Source organism: Ursus americanus, chromosome 23 (genome assembly GCF_024610735.1).
Source record: "Ursus americanus isolate L20-20 chromosome 23, mUrsAme1.1.p, whole genome shotgun sequence".
NCBI classification, from domain to species: Eukaryota; Metazoa; Chordata; class Mammalia; order Carnivora; family Ursidae; genus Ursus; species Ursus americanus.
Window position 1 is genome coordinate 34,269,681 of NC_142149.1, and position 18,116 is coordinate 34,287,796.

The following is an 18,116-nucleotide window of genomic DNA, read 5'->3' on the forward strand; positions in this document are numbered from 1 at the left end:
GTGATTATAGTCTGATAATGCAGTGTCTCCAATTATGAGAGAGAGGCATACTGTACCAGCAACATAGTTCTTTGAAAGAAAAATTATAAAACAGTAAGAAAACTTACACATTATTGTTTTTATATGAAATATCATTCACTTTATGCATACATAAAGATAGGCTATCCACTTCCATATGAGTTTTGCACACGATGTTCTACACGAGGAATAGATATGACACAAAAACATCTTCAGTTCTTGCCATACAGTTACTAGATTTTCACACAAAGACACACATACGCAAGAGATAAGCTTTTTAACTTTGACATATAATTATTTACTATTCATTAAGTAGAAGTGGATTGTCATAAAGGTCTTCCTCATTGCCTTCATATTGAGTTGGCTAAGGAGGAGGAAGAGGAGGGGTTGTCTTGTTGTCTCAGGGGTGGTAGAGGCAGAGGAGGTGGAGGAAGTGGAAGAGGAAGCAGAAAAGGCAGGCACACTCGGTATAACTTTATGGAAATACATTGTAATTTCTGCCTGACTTTTTTGCTCTTTCATTTTTCTAAAAACGTAATATAGAGATGTCAGCATGATATGGTACCAATCCTTCTTCCACCATTTGCTTTAGTTTCAGTGCCCGTATCATAGAAGGGTCCAGGTCATAAAAGAATTCAGAACAGTCTTGACTGATTTAAATCCTTCTGTTAAATTGTCTAATGTCAATTTGTTTTCTGGTGCTGCTTTTATATCTTCTTTCTCATCATCTGGCACTGGTTTGGAAACAGTTATCTCCATCGTGTTGTCTCCATCAAGTTCTGCATTCTGGTGTGGCGTCTATTAGCTCTTGAATTTCTCCAAGATCCCTATCTTGAAACTCTCCCCCACCTTCCCCCTCCCCCACCCATATCTACAATCTCTTTCGTGTTTTCCTCGATTGGCTCTGTTGTAAATCTTGTGAAGGCATGCATAACATTTGGACACATTTTTCCCCAGCAGGAATTTACTGTTTCAGGCTTTGATGGCTTTTATTGCTTTTTCTGTAAAGATGATGGCATCTTCAGTGGTTTAACCTTTCCAGACTCTCATAATGTTCTCTCTTATTGGGGTTCTCTTGCATAATATTGACAGTCCTTTCCATAGAGTACCACATGTGAGCTTTAAGGCTCCTTATGACCTGACCCCCTGATAGAGGTTGAATTAGAGACATTGTGTTTGGGGCAAGTAGATCACTTTGATACCATTGTTGTCGCACTTATGGGGTTCTGGGTGGCCAAGCGCATTGTTCAATATCAAAAGTATTTTTTCATTTGAAAAATGTGATTTAGTAGTCACTCGTTCATCTAAGCAAATTTGAGTGTCTACAGTGTACCAGGTAAAGTTCTAGTCTGAGGTCACTGCTCCAAAAATTAAAATTTGTCATTGTTTTTCCATTCCTCAACCACAATGTCCACCCCCAGAATTTGTACCCCTTTTCCTACGTAAAGGGATTTCACACTTAAAGAGTCTTTTTTTTTTTTTTTTTTTAAGAGTCTTGATAGGGGTGGAGACCACCTCCATCCATTAGTGGGGAAGACCCAATTTCCCAGACATTCTTGCAGTTGGACATGGCTGCTTATGGCTCCACCACTCAGTGCCAGACTTTGATTCAGGACACAGTGATACAGAGGCTGGAACTGTGCAGAACGCATTTGGCACAGGTGGTATGAGTGGCAGTAGTGTTGTCCAGTTGTCAGGAGCAGCAGCAATAGCAGTCCTGGCTACAGGGTCCAGTGTTCAAAATTTAATAAGGATGAGAATCAAAAGAACTTTAAAAAGTAGACCCTTACTGGCAAGGTACTTCCGACTATTAGGGACAGAGCATTGATGGAACCAATTTAGAAAGCGGGTTCTCGTTGTCTACAGACTTCTTGTTGTACAACCCAATGACTGGCAGCTGATGTTACCTTCCCCTTCAAGGATCAGGTGTTAGCAACTTTAGAGATAAGGGCAGTCCTGATCATGAACCCAACTGCATTTGTACAAAACAGTGTAGTTAGTCTCTCTCTTCCTACCTTAAATCCTGGTGCTTGCTTCTCTTCCTTACTAATAAATGTTCTTTGTGGCATTTTTTTTTTTGCAGGATAGGACACTTATATCTGCATTAAAAATTTGCTCAGGCAGATATCCTTCTCCTCAGTGATTTTCTAAATGGTGTCTGGGAATTCATCTGCTGCCTCTTGGTCAGCAGAAGCTGCTTTTCTTGTTGACGTTTTTTAAGGCAAACCTCTTTTTAAAATTCTCAAACCATCCTTTGTGGACATTAAATTCTTCAGCTTGCTTTAGATCCTTCATCTTCCTTTTGCTGCAAGTTGTCATCTGATGACTTTGATTTTTCTTGAATCATATTAGAATCTACAGGTACGCCTTTCTTATTAACAACCTGCACCCACATAAAAGCTGCCTTTTCAGTACAAGATAAAAAGGTATTTCACAAAAAGTACAAGGTTTTCACTCCTGCTGGCACAGATGTGGTGGTGGCTTCATGAATTTCCTTTTTTTTTTTGTTTTTTTTTGTTTTTTTTTTTTGTTAAATAATGGTCCTTACAGTGGATTCATTTATCTTGAAATAGTGGGCAGCCGCAGCTGCACACCTCAGTCTGTGGTACATATCAAGCAATTGAGCTTTTTCTTATAACGTTATGACTTTTCTCTGCTTCTTGGGAGCACTTCCAGCATCACTAGTGACACTTCCTATGGGTCCCCTGGTGTTATTTAAGGCTATGGCTTTGCACTAAACGTGATAAAAAATACGTGAGAACCACGAGAGATCACTTTTTACCGTGATGTGCAATTTACTGGAGAGATGAACTGTTCATGCAGAAATGATTAACATCATACAGCATTTTAAGCAGACATTCTGACACTTGAGCTCACTGTAATAGCAACAGGAGGTGGCTACGAAATTATTAACAATCAAAAGTACGTACTACAGAATTTTATGCAGTTATGATTTAATACTGCATCTTTATATTTGTTTACATTTCTCTTGATTGGAATGGCACCATGTACGGTCTGTAAGTGTATAGGTTTTGATAAATTTTAACTTTTTCTAATAAATTTTGTATATTTTATGGTAGTAAATGATAAAATAGACAAGTATCTACATATATTTCATGCATTCATGACATACCTTTCAATTTTTTTTGATATTTATAGGCTATACAGTTCATCTGTTTTTTCAAATTGCAAATCTTCAAAAAATTTTTCAATGTCTTTATTGAAAAAAGTCCACTTAGTATAAGTGGACCCATGCAGTTCAAGCCTGTATTGTTCAAGGGTCGACTGTACTTTGAAATGCTTCTCTTCTCTTTTTTAGGTTGTTAAGAAAAACCTGAAGTAAAACTAGTCCTTGAGATTTATTTTTTGAAGGTGAAATACCTCTTAAAGCTGTTCCCCCACTGTGGTTGATGCATCACTTGGTTTACTGTCCTGCTCTTCTTTTTTTTCTTGGAGCCCTTCTTCTTTCTAATCTGGTCCTGTCCTCTGGTGCTACTGGGTATCTGTCATCCTGGGATGTCATATCATAATCAGCCTGGGTCCTTTACCTCTCTCATGCTAGAGTCAGTGTTTCCTAGATCGCTTTTCTTTCTTTTGTTTATCCCCTTATTTTGATGTAGAACATTCTCTTATGGCTGGCTGGGAAAGGGTCCAAGAGGTTATTGTTAGTTTCTCATTAGTGTGTTTTATAGTACTTATTTGGATATAATTTTCTTTTTATCCTTCTCTAGGAGTATTTGGAGGTTTAAGTATTTTTTTCCTTCTTTCTTCATTATTTCTATTCACCGTGCTAACCCCTGTTTGTTTTGGTACCTTCCTTGTTGGAATCTTCCTCAATATTTGGTGTTCTTTGACTGTTCATTCATTTTTTAAAGGTCCACTTTATTGAAATATAATTTACATACAATAAAATGCACAGATTTTAAGTATTCAGTTTAATTAGTTTTGACAAATGTATTCTCTTGTGTAATTGCCACCCCAGGCAACTATATAAAACATTTCTGTCACCTCAGAAGAGTTCCCTCCTCCCTCTTTGCGGTCTGTTCCGTAATTTCTACCCATACACCCTTCACTCCACCACTGGTCAACCGCTGTCTTTGTCACCATAGCTAGTTTTGGCTCTTTAAGACTTTCATGTAATGCGGTCATACAGTATATGTTTTTCTGTGTCTGGTTTCTTTTGCTCAGTATCATTTTTGAGATTCATTTATGTTGTTGCATGAATCAGTTTCTTAATTTTTATTGCAGAATACTATTCCATTGTATGGATATACCATATTTTTTTTATTCGTCTTTGCATGGACAAAAGAGTTGTTTCTAGTGTTTCGACTATTATTAATACAACTCCTATGTATATTTCTGTACAGTATTTTCATTTCTCTTGGGTAAATAACAAGGAATAGAATTGCTGGGTCATAGGGTAAATAAGTATATGCCCAACTTTATAAGAACTGCCAAACTGCCCATTTATTTTTAAAAGTGTGCATTAAAAAGATTGATTGAAAGACTTATGTGTTTGAATATATCACTTGTTGACTTGTGGATTTTCTTGTTGGGTAGTTAGTTGGGAACCCAGCCATTTTAAGTGGGGAATAGAGAGTCTCCTCTCACTCCATGTCAGTAGCAGTAGGCATTTATTCTGCTATCATTTACTTTTCTTTGAGGAAGAATCCTGTTTATTCTGTCTAGGTGATACGTATGTCTCAGTAGGACAGTGGATACAAATGCTCACTTAATCTTTACCTTTTTTCATACCTCATTATTCTTACAGCTCTCAGCTAAACCTGGTGTTTCCATGTATGGAGCCTTTCTACCTCAGATTCTCCAGAGAATGTATCTCTGTTCTTTTAATATATATGTACATCTAAAAGGTTTATGTGAGAGTAAGTGGCGGCTGGTGCCTGACTGCATCATGCTTCAAGGTTAGACCTGAGGGTCTAACCACTTTTCATATAGACTTTCAACCAGTCAGTCTCTCTCTATGCCCACCTTTTACCACCAACCCCTGCCCCCGCCCACCTTTGGTGGTAATTGGTACCATCAGTTCCTGAGCCTTTTTTGGGTGCTCTGGATAGGGTAAATTAGGTAAGTTGGTTTGCTTCTTGTTGGTATTTCTCAACTGCTGGTGCTTAGGTTTCAGTTCTTTGGTCTGTTTAGGTCAGTCACCACTCCTCCAGACACTTAATGGTCACCAGAAGAATTTGACTCTCAGGTTTTCAGTTTTCTCTTCTCTTTGACCTTGTGAGTTTATATCCTTTTTTATTCTTGCTATAATTTTAGTGAAGTCTAGAGAGAGAGAAGATATATTTTTTTTGGAGAGTTATTTATTTGAGAGACAGAGAGAGCACTAGTGTGAGCAGGGGGAAGGGCAGAGGGAGAGGGAGAGAATCCCAAGCAGGATCTACTCTGAACATGGAGCCCCATGTGGGGCTCACTCTTACGACCCTTAGATCATGACCTGAGCTGAAATCAAGAGTCAGGCAGTTAATTGAACCACCCAGCTGCACCGAGAGAAGAGGTTTTTTAAAAAATGTGTTCAGGGATGCCTGTGTGGCTTGGTCAGTTAAGTGTTTGTCTCTGGCTCAGGTCATGATCCCAGGGTCCTGGGATCGAGTTATGTGTCAGGGCCCCTGCTCAGCAGGGAGCCTGCTGCTTTCTCTGCCTGCTGCTCCCCCTGCTTGTGTTCTCCCGCTCTCTGACAAATAAATAAATTAAAAAAAAATTTTTTTAATGTGTTCAGTTTTCCGTTTTTTACCTGAAATTTTTTCTTTCTAAAGCTAAAGTAAATACATTAATGTTATGTTTTCCTACTTTAAAATTTACCAGGCTTGATTCTAGTCCATTTTCCATCTGCCTAAATTTTTATTTTTGTTATTTAATTTTTAAAATATTTACCATTTATTGAATGTTTGGATGTACTAGACCTGAGCTTTATATGCTTTATATTCATTAGGCACCTTAGTTTAAACAAAACTATGTGAAGACATATATGGGAAGTATTAAGGTGTAATTTCATTTTATTTCCTGTTATTCTCACAACAGTTATAGGAGACTATTCTCATCTCACAGATATGATGATGACAGCCACAATAACATTTAGATAGCTTTCTATAACTCGGGCACTGTTCTGAGCACTTTGCATTAGTAAACAGAATCCTCCCAACCACCCTATAAGGTATGTACTCTTCAAACTGCCATCTTATAGAAGCCTCCAAGGATAAAGGAATGGCCCAACTGGGATTGCAGTCCTCCTAAATTTTTATTTTTAAAGTTTTCAAAGTTTCAGTTGTATAAAAGAGAACACTTTTATGTAGGTACTCCTTGTCTACAGATGAGCCCATTGTTAGTCTGTTTATTTTGAATAAATAAAAATGCTGTTTATTTTCAGTTAGTATGGATCTGTGACAGTATTTTAGTGTCTGATACTCTATTTCAAGCCTATACAGTAACTTATTCAATCTGTCCTGCGTTGATGGACATCATTTACTTCTTATTAATGATTTAAAAAGCTTATTACATACATTTTCTCATGTTATAAACGAGTAAGTTCATTAGTCATCAGACTGCTGTTTTTTAAACATACTACCAAACAGTCCTTCAAATGATCTGTAACCAACAGTGTAAGAGATTATCATTTTATACCCCAATGATTGATTTTCTTGTCTCTTCCACTAGACTATGAACGTTCTAATTTGTTAGTAAAGCTGTTAATGAAAATTAGACATCTTGAAGAACTATGTATTCCAGTAGCTGAAGTAATTTCTTTTCCATTACTATAGTTTATGAGATGAGCTTTGTTCTGTTTTTCACTTTTGCATTCCCTTTTTTTTTTTTTTTTTAAGAGAGAGCACACTTGTCAGGGGTGGGGCAGAGGGAGAGGAAGAGAATCTCAAGCAGCCTCCACCTGACACGGGGCCTGATGTCATGACCCCAAGATCATGACCCAAGCTGAATTCAAGAGTCCAATACCTAACCGACTGAGCCACCCAGGCACCCCTCACTTTTGCATTCTTATAAGGAAAAAAATGAGCATATTGAGGATGTTAATAGTATGACTCCAATTTTTAATGAATTAAGCATGTAGTAGTCACAGTTTTCTCTAGCTACTTATTCAAGTATTGGTTCTTATTGTTTTATCATTGCCCTACAAATTGTCAAACCCATGTTTCTCTCCCTACTACAAACATTTTTTGAATGATATGTACCAAGGACTCTTCAGTCTTGTTGGTCCTTTCTGCCTTATGCGAGATTGTAGACCAGTCCCTTTTTCCTGTCCTTTGGAGACTATGCTTTCTTGTTTTCCCTGATCTAACTGTTCCTTATCAGTATTCTTAGAGTATTTATTCTTTGTCTGCAGATGCTGTTAGCATTGGTTTCTTACAGTTCCTCTCTGACTCATTGTTCTTCTTATTTATGGTTTTAATTGCCACCTAGGTGCTGATGACTCTCCTCAAACCTCTCCTAAGCTTTACACTCATAATTGTAAAAACCCACTGAATTTCCCCAAGGTTTTTCGTATACGGGATATCCTTACTGGCGTTTATCATCTTTTCTTCCTCACTTATCTTTTTCTTACATTCCCTTTCTACATGATAATACCATCCTTCAAGTTTCCCTGACTAGAATCCTGAATATTATGCTAGACTGCTTCTTAGTCAGGCTCTAAGTTCTGACTTTTCTTTGTAGACATTTCCCAGATTTAGCTTCTCCTTTTCTTCTTGTATTAGTCTACTTTTTGCTTCTCTACAGTACTAGTAGAATGGACTGTCTGAATTGTTTCTGACTGTGTCTTCTTTCCTCTCTGCTTGGAATTTGTATCTGAATTGTGTCTGACTTTATCCCTTCCTTATTATGGCAGAACAGAATTTCTGTGACTTGGTCAAATAAATGACTGCCACCCTGGGTTTATCATTTACCACTCCCTGCCTTGTTTATTTTCTTCTAGTAACGTACAGTTCCATACTCTGTATTCATCATTGTACTTTGTAATTGTCATCTCTGCCTGGCATGCCCTTGTCTCTTTTGCTTTGGTTAGCCTTTAGATTTTTATGTAATCATCCTCTCTGTTCAGAATCTTCTCTTTCCTTGGGGTAAAGGTACGTTTTCTGTGCGTCTGTTATGATCCTTGAACTGACTGCATAATATTAAAAAGTATTTTTCTTGTCCTTTGTAGACAGACATTGTTCTCATTGGTGAAAAAAAAGTCTTCCAAATGCCTAAAGTAATGACTTGATAATTTTTTTAATAGTGGGTGTCTAAAAATATTAGGGTGTTAGAATAACTAATTTATAGATTACTTTCTTTGTAAATGATGACAAAATCTAAGCCTGACTTGGGGACTGTCCTCCACATGGATAGATAAGTGCTCAAGGAGTACAAATAATATAATTTTTATCCCAAAGGAAGTTGAAGTATAGTTGGCATACAATATAATATTAGTTTCAGATATATAACATAGTGATTCAACATTTATAGACATTATGAAATGGTTGTCATCTGCCACCATACAAGGTTAATACAATATTATTGACTATATTCCCAGTGCTGCTCTTTACATCCCCATGACTTATTTACTTTATAACTGGAAGTTTGTACCTCTTTATCCCCTTCACCTATTTTATCCATTCCCTTACCTGTCTCTCCTCTGGCATTCACCAGACTTGTATTTATGAGTCTGTTTCCGTTTTGTTTTGTTTTTTAGATTCCACATATAAGTGAAATCGTACAGTATTTTCTTTCCCTGTCAGACTTATTTCACTTAGAATAATACCCTCTAGGTCCATCCAAGTTGTTACAAATAGCAAGATTTTGTTCTTTTTCATCTCTGAGTAATATTCTGTATTACATATATATGTATGTGTGTGTTTGTGTATATACATATATATATGTACATGTACATATATATATCTTTATCCATTCATCTATTTTTTTAAGATTTTATTTATTCATTTTGAGAGAGAGTGTGAGCACGCAGGTGTCAGTGGAGGGAGAGGCAGAGGCAGATGAAGAGAGAGAGAATCTCAAGCAGACTCCACACTGAGCACAGAGCCCGACAAGAGTTGGCTGCTTAACTGAGCCATGCAGGCACCCCCTACCCATTTATCTATTAATGGACACTTAGGTTGTTTCCGTAATTTGGCTATAGTACATAATGCTGCAGTGAACATCTGTCTTTTGAAATTAGTGTTTTTGTTTTCTTTGGATAAATGCTCAGAAGTGTGTGTGTGTGGGGGAGAAATACTCAGAAGTAGACTGCTGAATCACACGGCATTTCTGTTTTTAATTTTTTTTTTTAAGATTTTATTTATTTATTTGACAGAGACAGCCAGCGAGAGAGGAAACACAAGCAGGGGGAGTGGGAGAGGAAGAAGCAGGCTCCTAGCAGAGAAGCCTGATGTGGGGCTTGATCCCAGAACTCCGGGATCACGCCCTGAGCCGAAGGCAGACGCTTAACGACTGTGCCACCCAGGCGCCCCTCTGTTTTTAATTTTTTGAGGAACCTCCAGAATGTTCCACTGTGGCTTCACCAATTTACATTCTCACCAACAATGCACAAGGGTTCCCTTTCTCCACATCCTTGCCAACACTTATTTTTAAAAAATGAAGATTTTGAAAGACTTCTTTTCTGGTTTCTTACCTCTTCAATTTCTGAATTGCAGTTACAGATGTAGAGCTGAAACGACTGAAAGATGCCTTTAAGAGGACCTGTGGACTCTCCTACTATATGGGCCAGCACTGCTTCATCAGGGAAGTGCTTGGGGATGGAGTGCCTCCAAAAGTTGCTGAGGTAATCTTTATATTCTAGGTTTTCCTTTGAGATGGTTATCCACCAATCTGAATTCTTGAGGAGCTTTCTGGTCTTAATGGGTGTAATCTTCCCCACAGTTCTTTTTCTTGCTGAGTAGGTAAATAGGTCTTGTTTTAGATGTCATTATGGCTGTGTTTTTAGAGGCCAAGTGGGAGTAACACAGATCTGCAGTTCTGCTGCTTTTATACTTCTGAGCTTTAATAATCACTGACTGTAACCATGGGACCATTTGTATGACTGACTTCTTATTCTTATAAACTTCATCACTCACATATACATTTTATGTTTGGAGTATGTTTTACAAATTTTGTTTTAAAGAAAACCTTTCCATATAGCAAAACCTAATTAAATTAATTCTATAAAATTAAATATTGTAAATGAAACACTAGCTTATTGGAACCTGTAAAGACTTATTTAATTTCTACTAAAAATTTTAGGGAGAGAGAAAATGTCCTAAGTTGATATAAATGTACCCTTTCTAAAAATAGTAAGTTAACGATTTTATAGCTATATACGCAGATATGCTTTATGTCATTCCAAATGTGAAATGAGAATAAAACACTGAAAATGTTAATAAAACACTGAAAATTACAGGAATTTTAAGCTTAGTATATTACAAAGAATCGTAATTCACCACTCTTAATTAGTGACAGTTTCTGTTTCTAACACGGGTTGTGTGCTTTTGAACCTGTGGTTTACATAATATAGAGTTTACATTTTTAATCTTTATCTTTTTTTTGGTGGAGATATGTGTTGCATTAATTCTCTTAAATGTATTTTTTTGTAAAATTATATACCTCTGCCATTGTTTCAGATTTATGACAGTTTCTTCTTAATACTATTTATTGGGTTTTCTGTTTCAGTGTGAGTTCATCTTCCTATTTCTTTCAATCTTTTTGTCTTAAGTGCTTGTATATAACATTTTAGAATTTATTTTATTTTAGGATATAACTAGCAATTTATGACATGATGTAAGTTAGCAGTTGAGGGAGGGTCCTCTGAGTCCATAATAATTAAAATATTCCAAATTCAAATATATACTGCCTTCAGCCCGTGTCTCCCTTCACCTCCTTTCTTAAAGTCAAAACTGTCAGTCTCAATGTAATTCATGGTACTGGGAAAAAATTAAGTCAGAATATCTCAGTTGTCTCTTTGGACCAAAAATAAAGATGTTGTAAGAGTTTATATATTCTAGATACAAGTCCCTTATAAGATACATGATTTGCAAATGTACTGTCCCATTCTTAAGGTTGTCTTTTCACTTTCTTGATGGTAGCCTTTGAAATACAAAACTTTTAAATTTTGGTGAAGTCCAGTTTACCTGTTTTTCCTTTTATCGTTGTGTTTTAGGTATTGTATCTAAGAAATCATTGTCAAAAAAAGAAAGAAAGAAAGAAAGAAAAAGAAATTATTGCCTAACCCTAACCCTAATCATAAAGATTTACTCTTCTGTTTTCCTCTAAGAGTTTTAGCTCTTAAATTTAGGTCTCATCCATTCTGTATTAATTTCGTGTATGGGATAAAGATTCCAACTTTGTTCTTTTGCAAGTAGTTCTCCAGCTGTTGTAGAACCATTTGTTAAAAAGACTTTTCTTTCCCCATTGAATTGTCTTGTCACTGTTGTTAAAATTATTGAAAGTCAATTGACCATAAACATAAAGTTTTATTTCTGGATTCTCAGTTCTGTTCCATTGATATCTGTGTCTCTCCTTGCATCAGTATCACATTGCGTTGATTACTCTACTTTTGTTGAAGATTTGAAGTCAAAACATTTTTTCTTTTTTTTTTTAAGATTTTACTTTTTTATTTAAGAGAGAGAGAGCACACAAATAGGGGGAGGAGCAGAGGGATAAGCAGACTCCCTGCTGAGCAAGGAGCCTGATGTGGGGCTCCATCCCAGGACCCCGAGATCATAACCTGAGCCAAAGTTAGATGCTTAACCAATTGAGCCACCCAGGCATCCCCAAAACATGTTATTCTTCTAACTTTGATCTTCTTTTCAAGTCATTGTGTCTATTCCAGGTCCCTTGTATTCGAATACGGATTTTAAGATCATCTTGTCAATTTATGCAAAAAAGGCACCTGGGATTTCGATAGGTGTTGCATTGAATCTGTAGATTGGTTTGGGAAGTATTACCATTTTAACAATATTTTAAGTCTTCTGACTTATGAAATTAGGAACTTTTCACATTTAGATTTTTAATTTTTTTTAACGTTTTTTAGTTTTCAATGTGCAAGTCAAATGTCCATTGGCTGAACGAAATAGAGTAAATCCATACAATGGAATATTATTTGTTAATAAAAAGAAATAAAGTTTTCTGACATGTGCATGGACGAGCCTACAAAACATGCTAAGTCAAATAAGTCAAACACAAAAGACCCATTTTTTTTTATCCCATTTGTATGAAGTGGTCAGAATAGCCAACTCTATAGAAACAGAAAATAGACTTGTTAAAATTTTAGTTGATTTTTTTTCTTACTCGTGTGCATAACAGATGCATCTTCTTCCCATGTTCTGCTCTTGGAGAGGCAATTCATGTTTCCTGTGTTTTGGAGGAATCTGTCCTTCCTGGGATGTCAGGCTACTTGGTTACCTCTGACAGGCTCAAGAAATGTTGTAATATGATAATTTATTTGGCTTTTTCTGGTATTTAGGTTAGAAGTAACACTTTTTTAAAAAATATTATATTTATTTATTTGAGAGGGAGAGGGAGAGGTTGAGACAAAGAACATGAGCAGGGGATGGGGCAGAGGGAGAGGGAGACGCAGGCTCCTCGCTGAGCAGGGAGCCCAATGCAGAGCTCGATCCCAGGACCCTGGGATCATGACCTGAGCCAATAAGCCAAAAGCAGACGCCCAACTACTGAGCCACCCAGGCGCCCCTAGAAGTAACACTCTTTCAGAGGTTTTACATGTAAGGTGGAAGTGGAATTCCTTGCAACATCATTTTTATGTGAATATCTCATAAATTTCATTTCACCCAGAACTGCTTTAAGAATCTTGCTCTGTCCTTTGGACTCTCTGTTAAGAGTCTTCACTGGCTAGGGGTGCCTGGGTGGCACAGCGGTTATGCGTCTGCCTTCGGCTCAGGGCGTGATCCTGGTGTTATGGGATCGAGCCCCACATCAGGCTCCTCTGCTGGGAGCCTGCTTCTTCCTCTCCCACTCCCCCTGCTTGTGTTCCCTCTCTTGCTGGCTGCCTAAAATCTTAAAAAAAAAAAAAAAAAATCTTCACTGGCTAGAATAATTAAAGTAATTATTTTATAAGAACGATCTTAATGTTAAATTGTAAAGTCCACAATGATAGTTTCAAGTTTCAGTTTCATTGTAGTTGACACTTTTTTGTGTGTAAAATCTAGCACTGTATTAGAACACATAAATTCTATAAATGCTTTTAGTGATATTAGCTGTTTTTGCCCTATTATTTACTGACGTAGGCTTGTTTTAAGTGAGGATGGGTACTATTAGCATGTGGATACTGATTAGTAAGTATAATATATTGTGAAAATTGTGAAGTATGAAAGGGAGCTAATAAATAAGTTCTTTTATCTAATTAATCGCTGGTATTTTCTCAGGAGAGGAAGTCTTTATAGTTTCTTATACTGTAATCTCAAAAGGAGTGAACCTCATTTAAGCTCAGTTTTGGAGCAGTTTCAACATTCAGCTTGTGGTTTATTTTAGCCATCTCTGAGATACGCAGGTCAGTAGATAGACTTGATCAGCTTTTGCGTGTATTTGGGATAGGGAGAGAATTTATTAGTATAATTCATATTTGCAGAGTAGAAAGTTATTTGCTGAAGGAGAAATGGTACGTTTTAAATAAAATGGAAGTGTAATTCTACGCAGGTAGTTTTGAAGCTTGAATTTAGTTTTAGTGAGTAGGTAGACTCAGAACGGAGGTCTGTATTCTACAGCTGCAAGGAAATAAGTTAAATGATTGGATTTATAAGTAAAGTGATGGCCCTTGTAAGACCTTTCTTAAAATCCTGTGGAGAGCTTCAGCCTTGAATTTGAGTGAAGAGTGTTACCGACTCTTGGTGAGATTCTGAAGTTAATTTTTTGAAACACAACAGCATTATTTTAATGCCAGTATCTCTGTAAGAAAAGCCACAGGAACCATTTAAGCTGCCAGTTGTGGATGGAGAGAGAACTTTATTCCCTAGTTAATCAGTGTTTTCCTCTAAAGTAAAAGTAATAACATATCTTTGAAAAGTAAGGGGAGGTATTTTTGAAATCTTCGTGGAAAAGGATGATGAATGTAGAAAGTAACTTTAGTCCATAAGATGTTAAAGAAACAATGTGAGTTTCTAAATTATTTTCTAGAAGAGAGTAGCTATGTATTTCTAGAGCAAAAGAGAGATTTATTTAGGATTGAACTGAAATATCTTTTTTTTTCTTTTTCTTTTTTTTCCCTTTTCTGAAGACTTACAGTGATAAATTCCAGGACATTTTGGATGAAGAATAAAAAACTCATGACAGTTTACAATTTTTGAAATTAAAGCGTTGATTTCATTTGTCTCATTGTTCCTAGGATAGATTAATGTAATTAACAATTTGATGCAATTATGATCTTGCTTGTAATAGTAACCATGTATTATTTGAGTAGAGTATTAAATGAATAGAATTTGAGGGAATTGAGAAAACAAAGTCAGATGAAACATGGTAAGTAAATGAAAAATGTGTAATACTTGAAATTGGCCTTTTCTGAACCAGGGCCACTAACTCTTAATAATCCAGTGCTTATATTTTCTTTTGGGTGTCACCCATCCCCCAACTCCTATCCTCCCAAAGAAATTCTTATAACAAAACATTTCCATGTAGTATTAATTTGTAATCACTTCCTTTTTTTCACATTCACTTAAAAGTAGTTTTTACCATTTACAAAATCTGTTAGGCAAGTGAATTTGTAGTAGCTACTATTAAGTATTTCTTTTAACTGAAAACTCGTAAATCTCTATCTCAAGATTGATTTCAATCCTGGATGACTGGCTAATATAATATAATACCATTCCACCTTTCTCCTTACAGCTGCCTCTGACAGTTTTAGCCTACGTTGGTTTTCTCCCATTCCTTACAGGTATTAAAGCCTGCCTCTACTGTGTAGCACAACATTTTATGAAGTGATAGCTTGTTCTCTAATTGTTCATTTAAATCTTGTCTCTCAACTAAGTTACAATTCTCGATGGGCAGACTTCATGACTTTTAAAACATATGCCCCAGAGTGCTGTGTATGTACTATAGACTTAATGAGCATTTGATTTATTAATGCTTTTTTAAAAAGTAATTTTATTATTCTGCAAAATCCTATTACAAGAATGACCAGAAAATCAATATTAGTGAAGTCAATTAGCTTTGCAATCTTTGAACATTTAAGCTTTTCCAAATTAGAGGAAAATGCACGTTAAGTGAAAGCGATCTTAGAGCCTAAAGTGTTTTCAGAAATAGTGATCAACTTGTAAAAACAGTTGATTAGTAGGGTATTTTTCCATTAGTGGTGGTAAATTTATGCTGAGGTATTCATATTGCATTGAGATACCTCTTGGGACGAGGGACATGTATTTACTAGACAGTCTAGGTTTAGGGGGACTGACCACAGAATTATGATTAGTATTTGTTTTGATGTTAGTTGATCTGTATTATTTAGTACATTCCTTTGTGTTGAATTTAGTAGAATGATGGCTAACAACTTTCTTGACAACTCTAGTCATTGATTGTTAGCGGTTGATGCTACTGATCATTGTTAGCAGTTGTTGTAATATCCAAAATAACTAATGTGTTTATATCAACCAGAGAAGAGTAGCTAACTTTGTTACAGTAAATCCTGATCTTGACATTATAAGCTGACAGGAGAATACTAGGCAGGATACTGGTTTAAAATCTTTCTCTGTAAGTAGAATCTGTAGACTTGATTTTAACTGCAATGCTTTTTGTTCACAGTGTAATATTTATGCTAGTTCTTAAATTTCATGGTTTTTCAGTATTTGTCTTTGTAAGACTGGTCAGAAAAGATTCCAAGGATTCTGTTAGATGAAAATATTAACAATATTTCACCCACTTGTAAAATTACATATGGACTTTATTTTTTTTTTTATTTTTATTTTTTAGATTTTATTTATTTATTCGACAGAGATAGAGACAGCCAGCGAGAGAGGGAACACAAGCAGGGGGAGTGGGAGAGGAAGAAGCAGACTCATAGCAGAAGAGCCTGATGTGGGACTCGATCCCAGATTGCCGGGATCATGCCCTGAGCCGAAGGCAGATGCTTAACCGCTGTGCCACCCAGGCGCCCCTACATATGGACTTTAAAAAAAACATGCATTATTGTCTTTATGGTTCTTAACTGCCAGGTTTTATCCTAGAGTGATTTTTAAACAGCTTTATAAGCTATTGAGAAACAGAGTTTATGGGGCGCCTAGGTGGCTTAGTCAGTTGAGTGTCCAACTCTTGATTTTGGCTCAGGTTATGATCTCAGGGTCTTGGGATTGAGGCCTCAGTGGGGAGTCTGCTTAAGGATTCTCTTCCTCTCCCTCTACCCCTCAGCTTGTGTGCGTGTATGCTCTCTCTCTCTCTCTCTCTCTCAGATAAATAAATAAATAAATATTTAAAAAAAAAAGAAAAGCAGATTATAGTAGAAGAGCTGACATGTCATTAGACATAGACACTAGAAGAACTAGTGAACTTCTTATATAAAACATTACATCAAGTACATTATATAAATTATGAATGTTGTAAATGGTATTGCAGATGTCAAAGAAGTTATTCGTTTATATTGGAACTAAAAAATACTCTTACAGAAAATAACTTACGCATAATCACTTACAGGAATCTTTGGTGTTATTAACTGAGCTACTGACACTACTGGTGTAGTAGATGGTAAAAATAATCAATATTCAGGTCAGTCTTGATAAACACATCTATCCAATAGCCTGTTCCTTATTTGTTATTATAGGTAAAATAAGGTTTGATTTAATTTATAACCATGTTAAAAACTCTGCCAAAATTTAGCTGATAAGATTTAGCTAAGTTTGACTACAGAAATCATAAAATTCATATAAAAAAGAACTCTAAATGGTGGGAAAAGCAACTAATATTTGCTAAACTTGGGTGAATGTAGAGGGGCACATCTGAATTCTTATCTTTTTCCCCTTTCCCCCATGCCCATAGATGGAATAAATATAGCTTTATTTTATTGAGGAGCTACCTAATAAAATTGTCGCAGAAATGGAACCATTTTGTTTCCCTTGCATATGGTAGTTATTATCTTCTAAGACTATCATCTTTGCTTAGTGTGAGTTATTACATTCAGTATTTAGGGGAAAGAGTTGTAAAATACAGTTGGACTTCTGTATTTATTTTTGTCAGTAAGTGATACATGTGAGAATCCTTTCTTAATGTACATTTAAAAAAGATTTTTATTTATTTATTTCTTTGAGAGAGAGACAAAGGTAGGGAGAGGGAGAAGCAAGCTCCCCACTAGGCAGGGAGCCCGATGCAGGGCTGGATCCCTGGACACTGAGATCATGACCTGAGCCAGAGGCAGATGTTTAACTGACTGAGTCACCCAGGCACCCCCTTAATGTACTTTTAAATGTAATAACCTCGATGGTTAATTTTTTTGAGTAGCTGACTGAAAATATGAAGAGGAAAAATTTTGTTTTGGGTCATTTATACTTAGGGCTTTAGGATACACTTTTTCCTGCCCTTTTCTCCTTTAAGTTATAAGAATATCCCACAGCACTTGGGGCACCTGGGTGGAGCTGTTGGTTAAGTGTCGGCCTCTTGGTTTCAGTTCAGGTCATGATCTCACGGTGGTGAGATCTAGCCTTATATTGTGCTCCACACTCAGCATGGGTTCTGCTTAGAGTTTTTCTCTCCCTCTCTCTCTGCCCCCTCCCCTCCCCCATGTATGTGGGCACACGCGTGGTCTCTCTCTAAAATAAATAAATAAATCTTAAAAAAAAATTCCTGTAGCATCTTTCTGAGAATCTGAGATGTTCTCACAAATAATATGCTATTATGAAAAAATGATGGAATTTAAAATACTGTTAGCTTTGTAATGGTTAACTTTCCAATTATATATATTGTAATTTTAAATATAAATATATACAATGTATAAGCAATGTAACTACATATATTGTAGCTTCAAATATTAAGTATGTAAAATTATAAATTATGATTTTAGGATTACTTTTGTAATTAACATTTTAGGCAATTTTGGGATTTTCAGGGATGTATTCTCAGGAAATAAATGGCGTGAAGAAATAATACATCATCCTATGTATGTGCAAACT

At 36.2% G+C, this 18,116-nt stretch overlaps 1 protein-coding gene across 2 annotated transcripts in view; it reads left to right on the top strand.

Annotated features, from left to right (window-relative positions):
• USP32 (ubiquitin specific peptidase 32) overlaps positions 1-18,116 on the top strand; it is a 198,892-nt gene that overhangs the window by 49,538 nt on the left and 131,238 nt on the right. For both annotated transcript variants that reach the window (XM_045773463.2, XM_045773464.2), the window contains exon 2: positions 9,678-9,805. In XM_045773463.2, the coding sequence (XP_045629419.2) occupies positions 9,678-9,805 (128 nt within the window). The remainder of the gene's footprint in view (positions 1-9,677; positions 9,806-18,116) is intronic.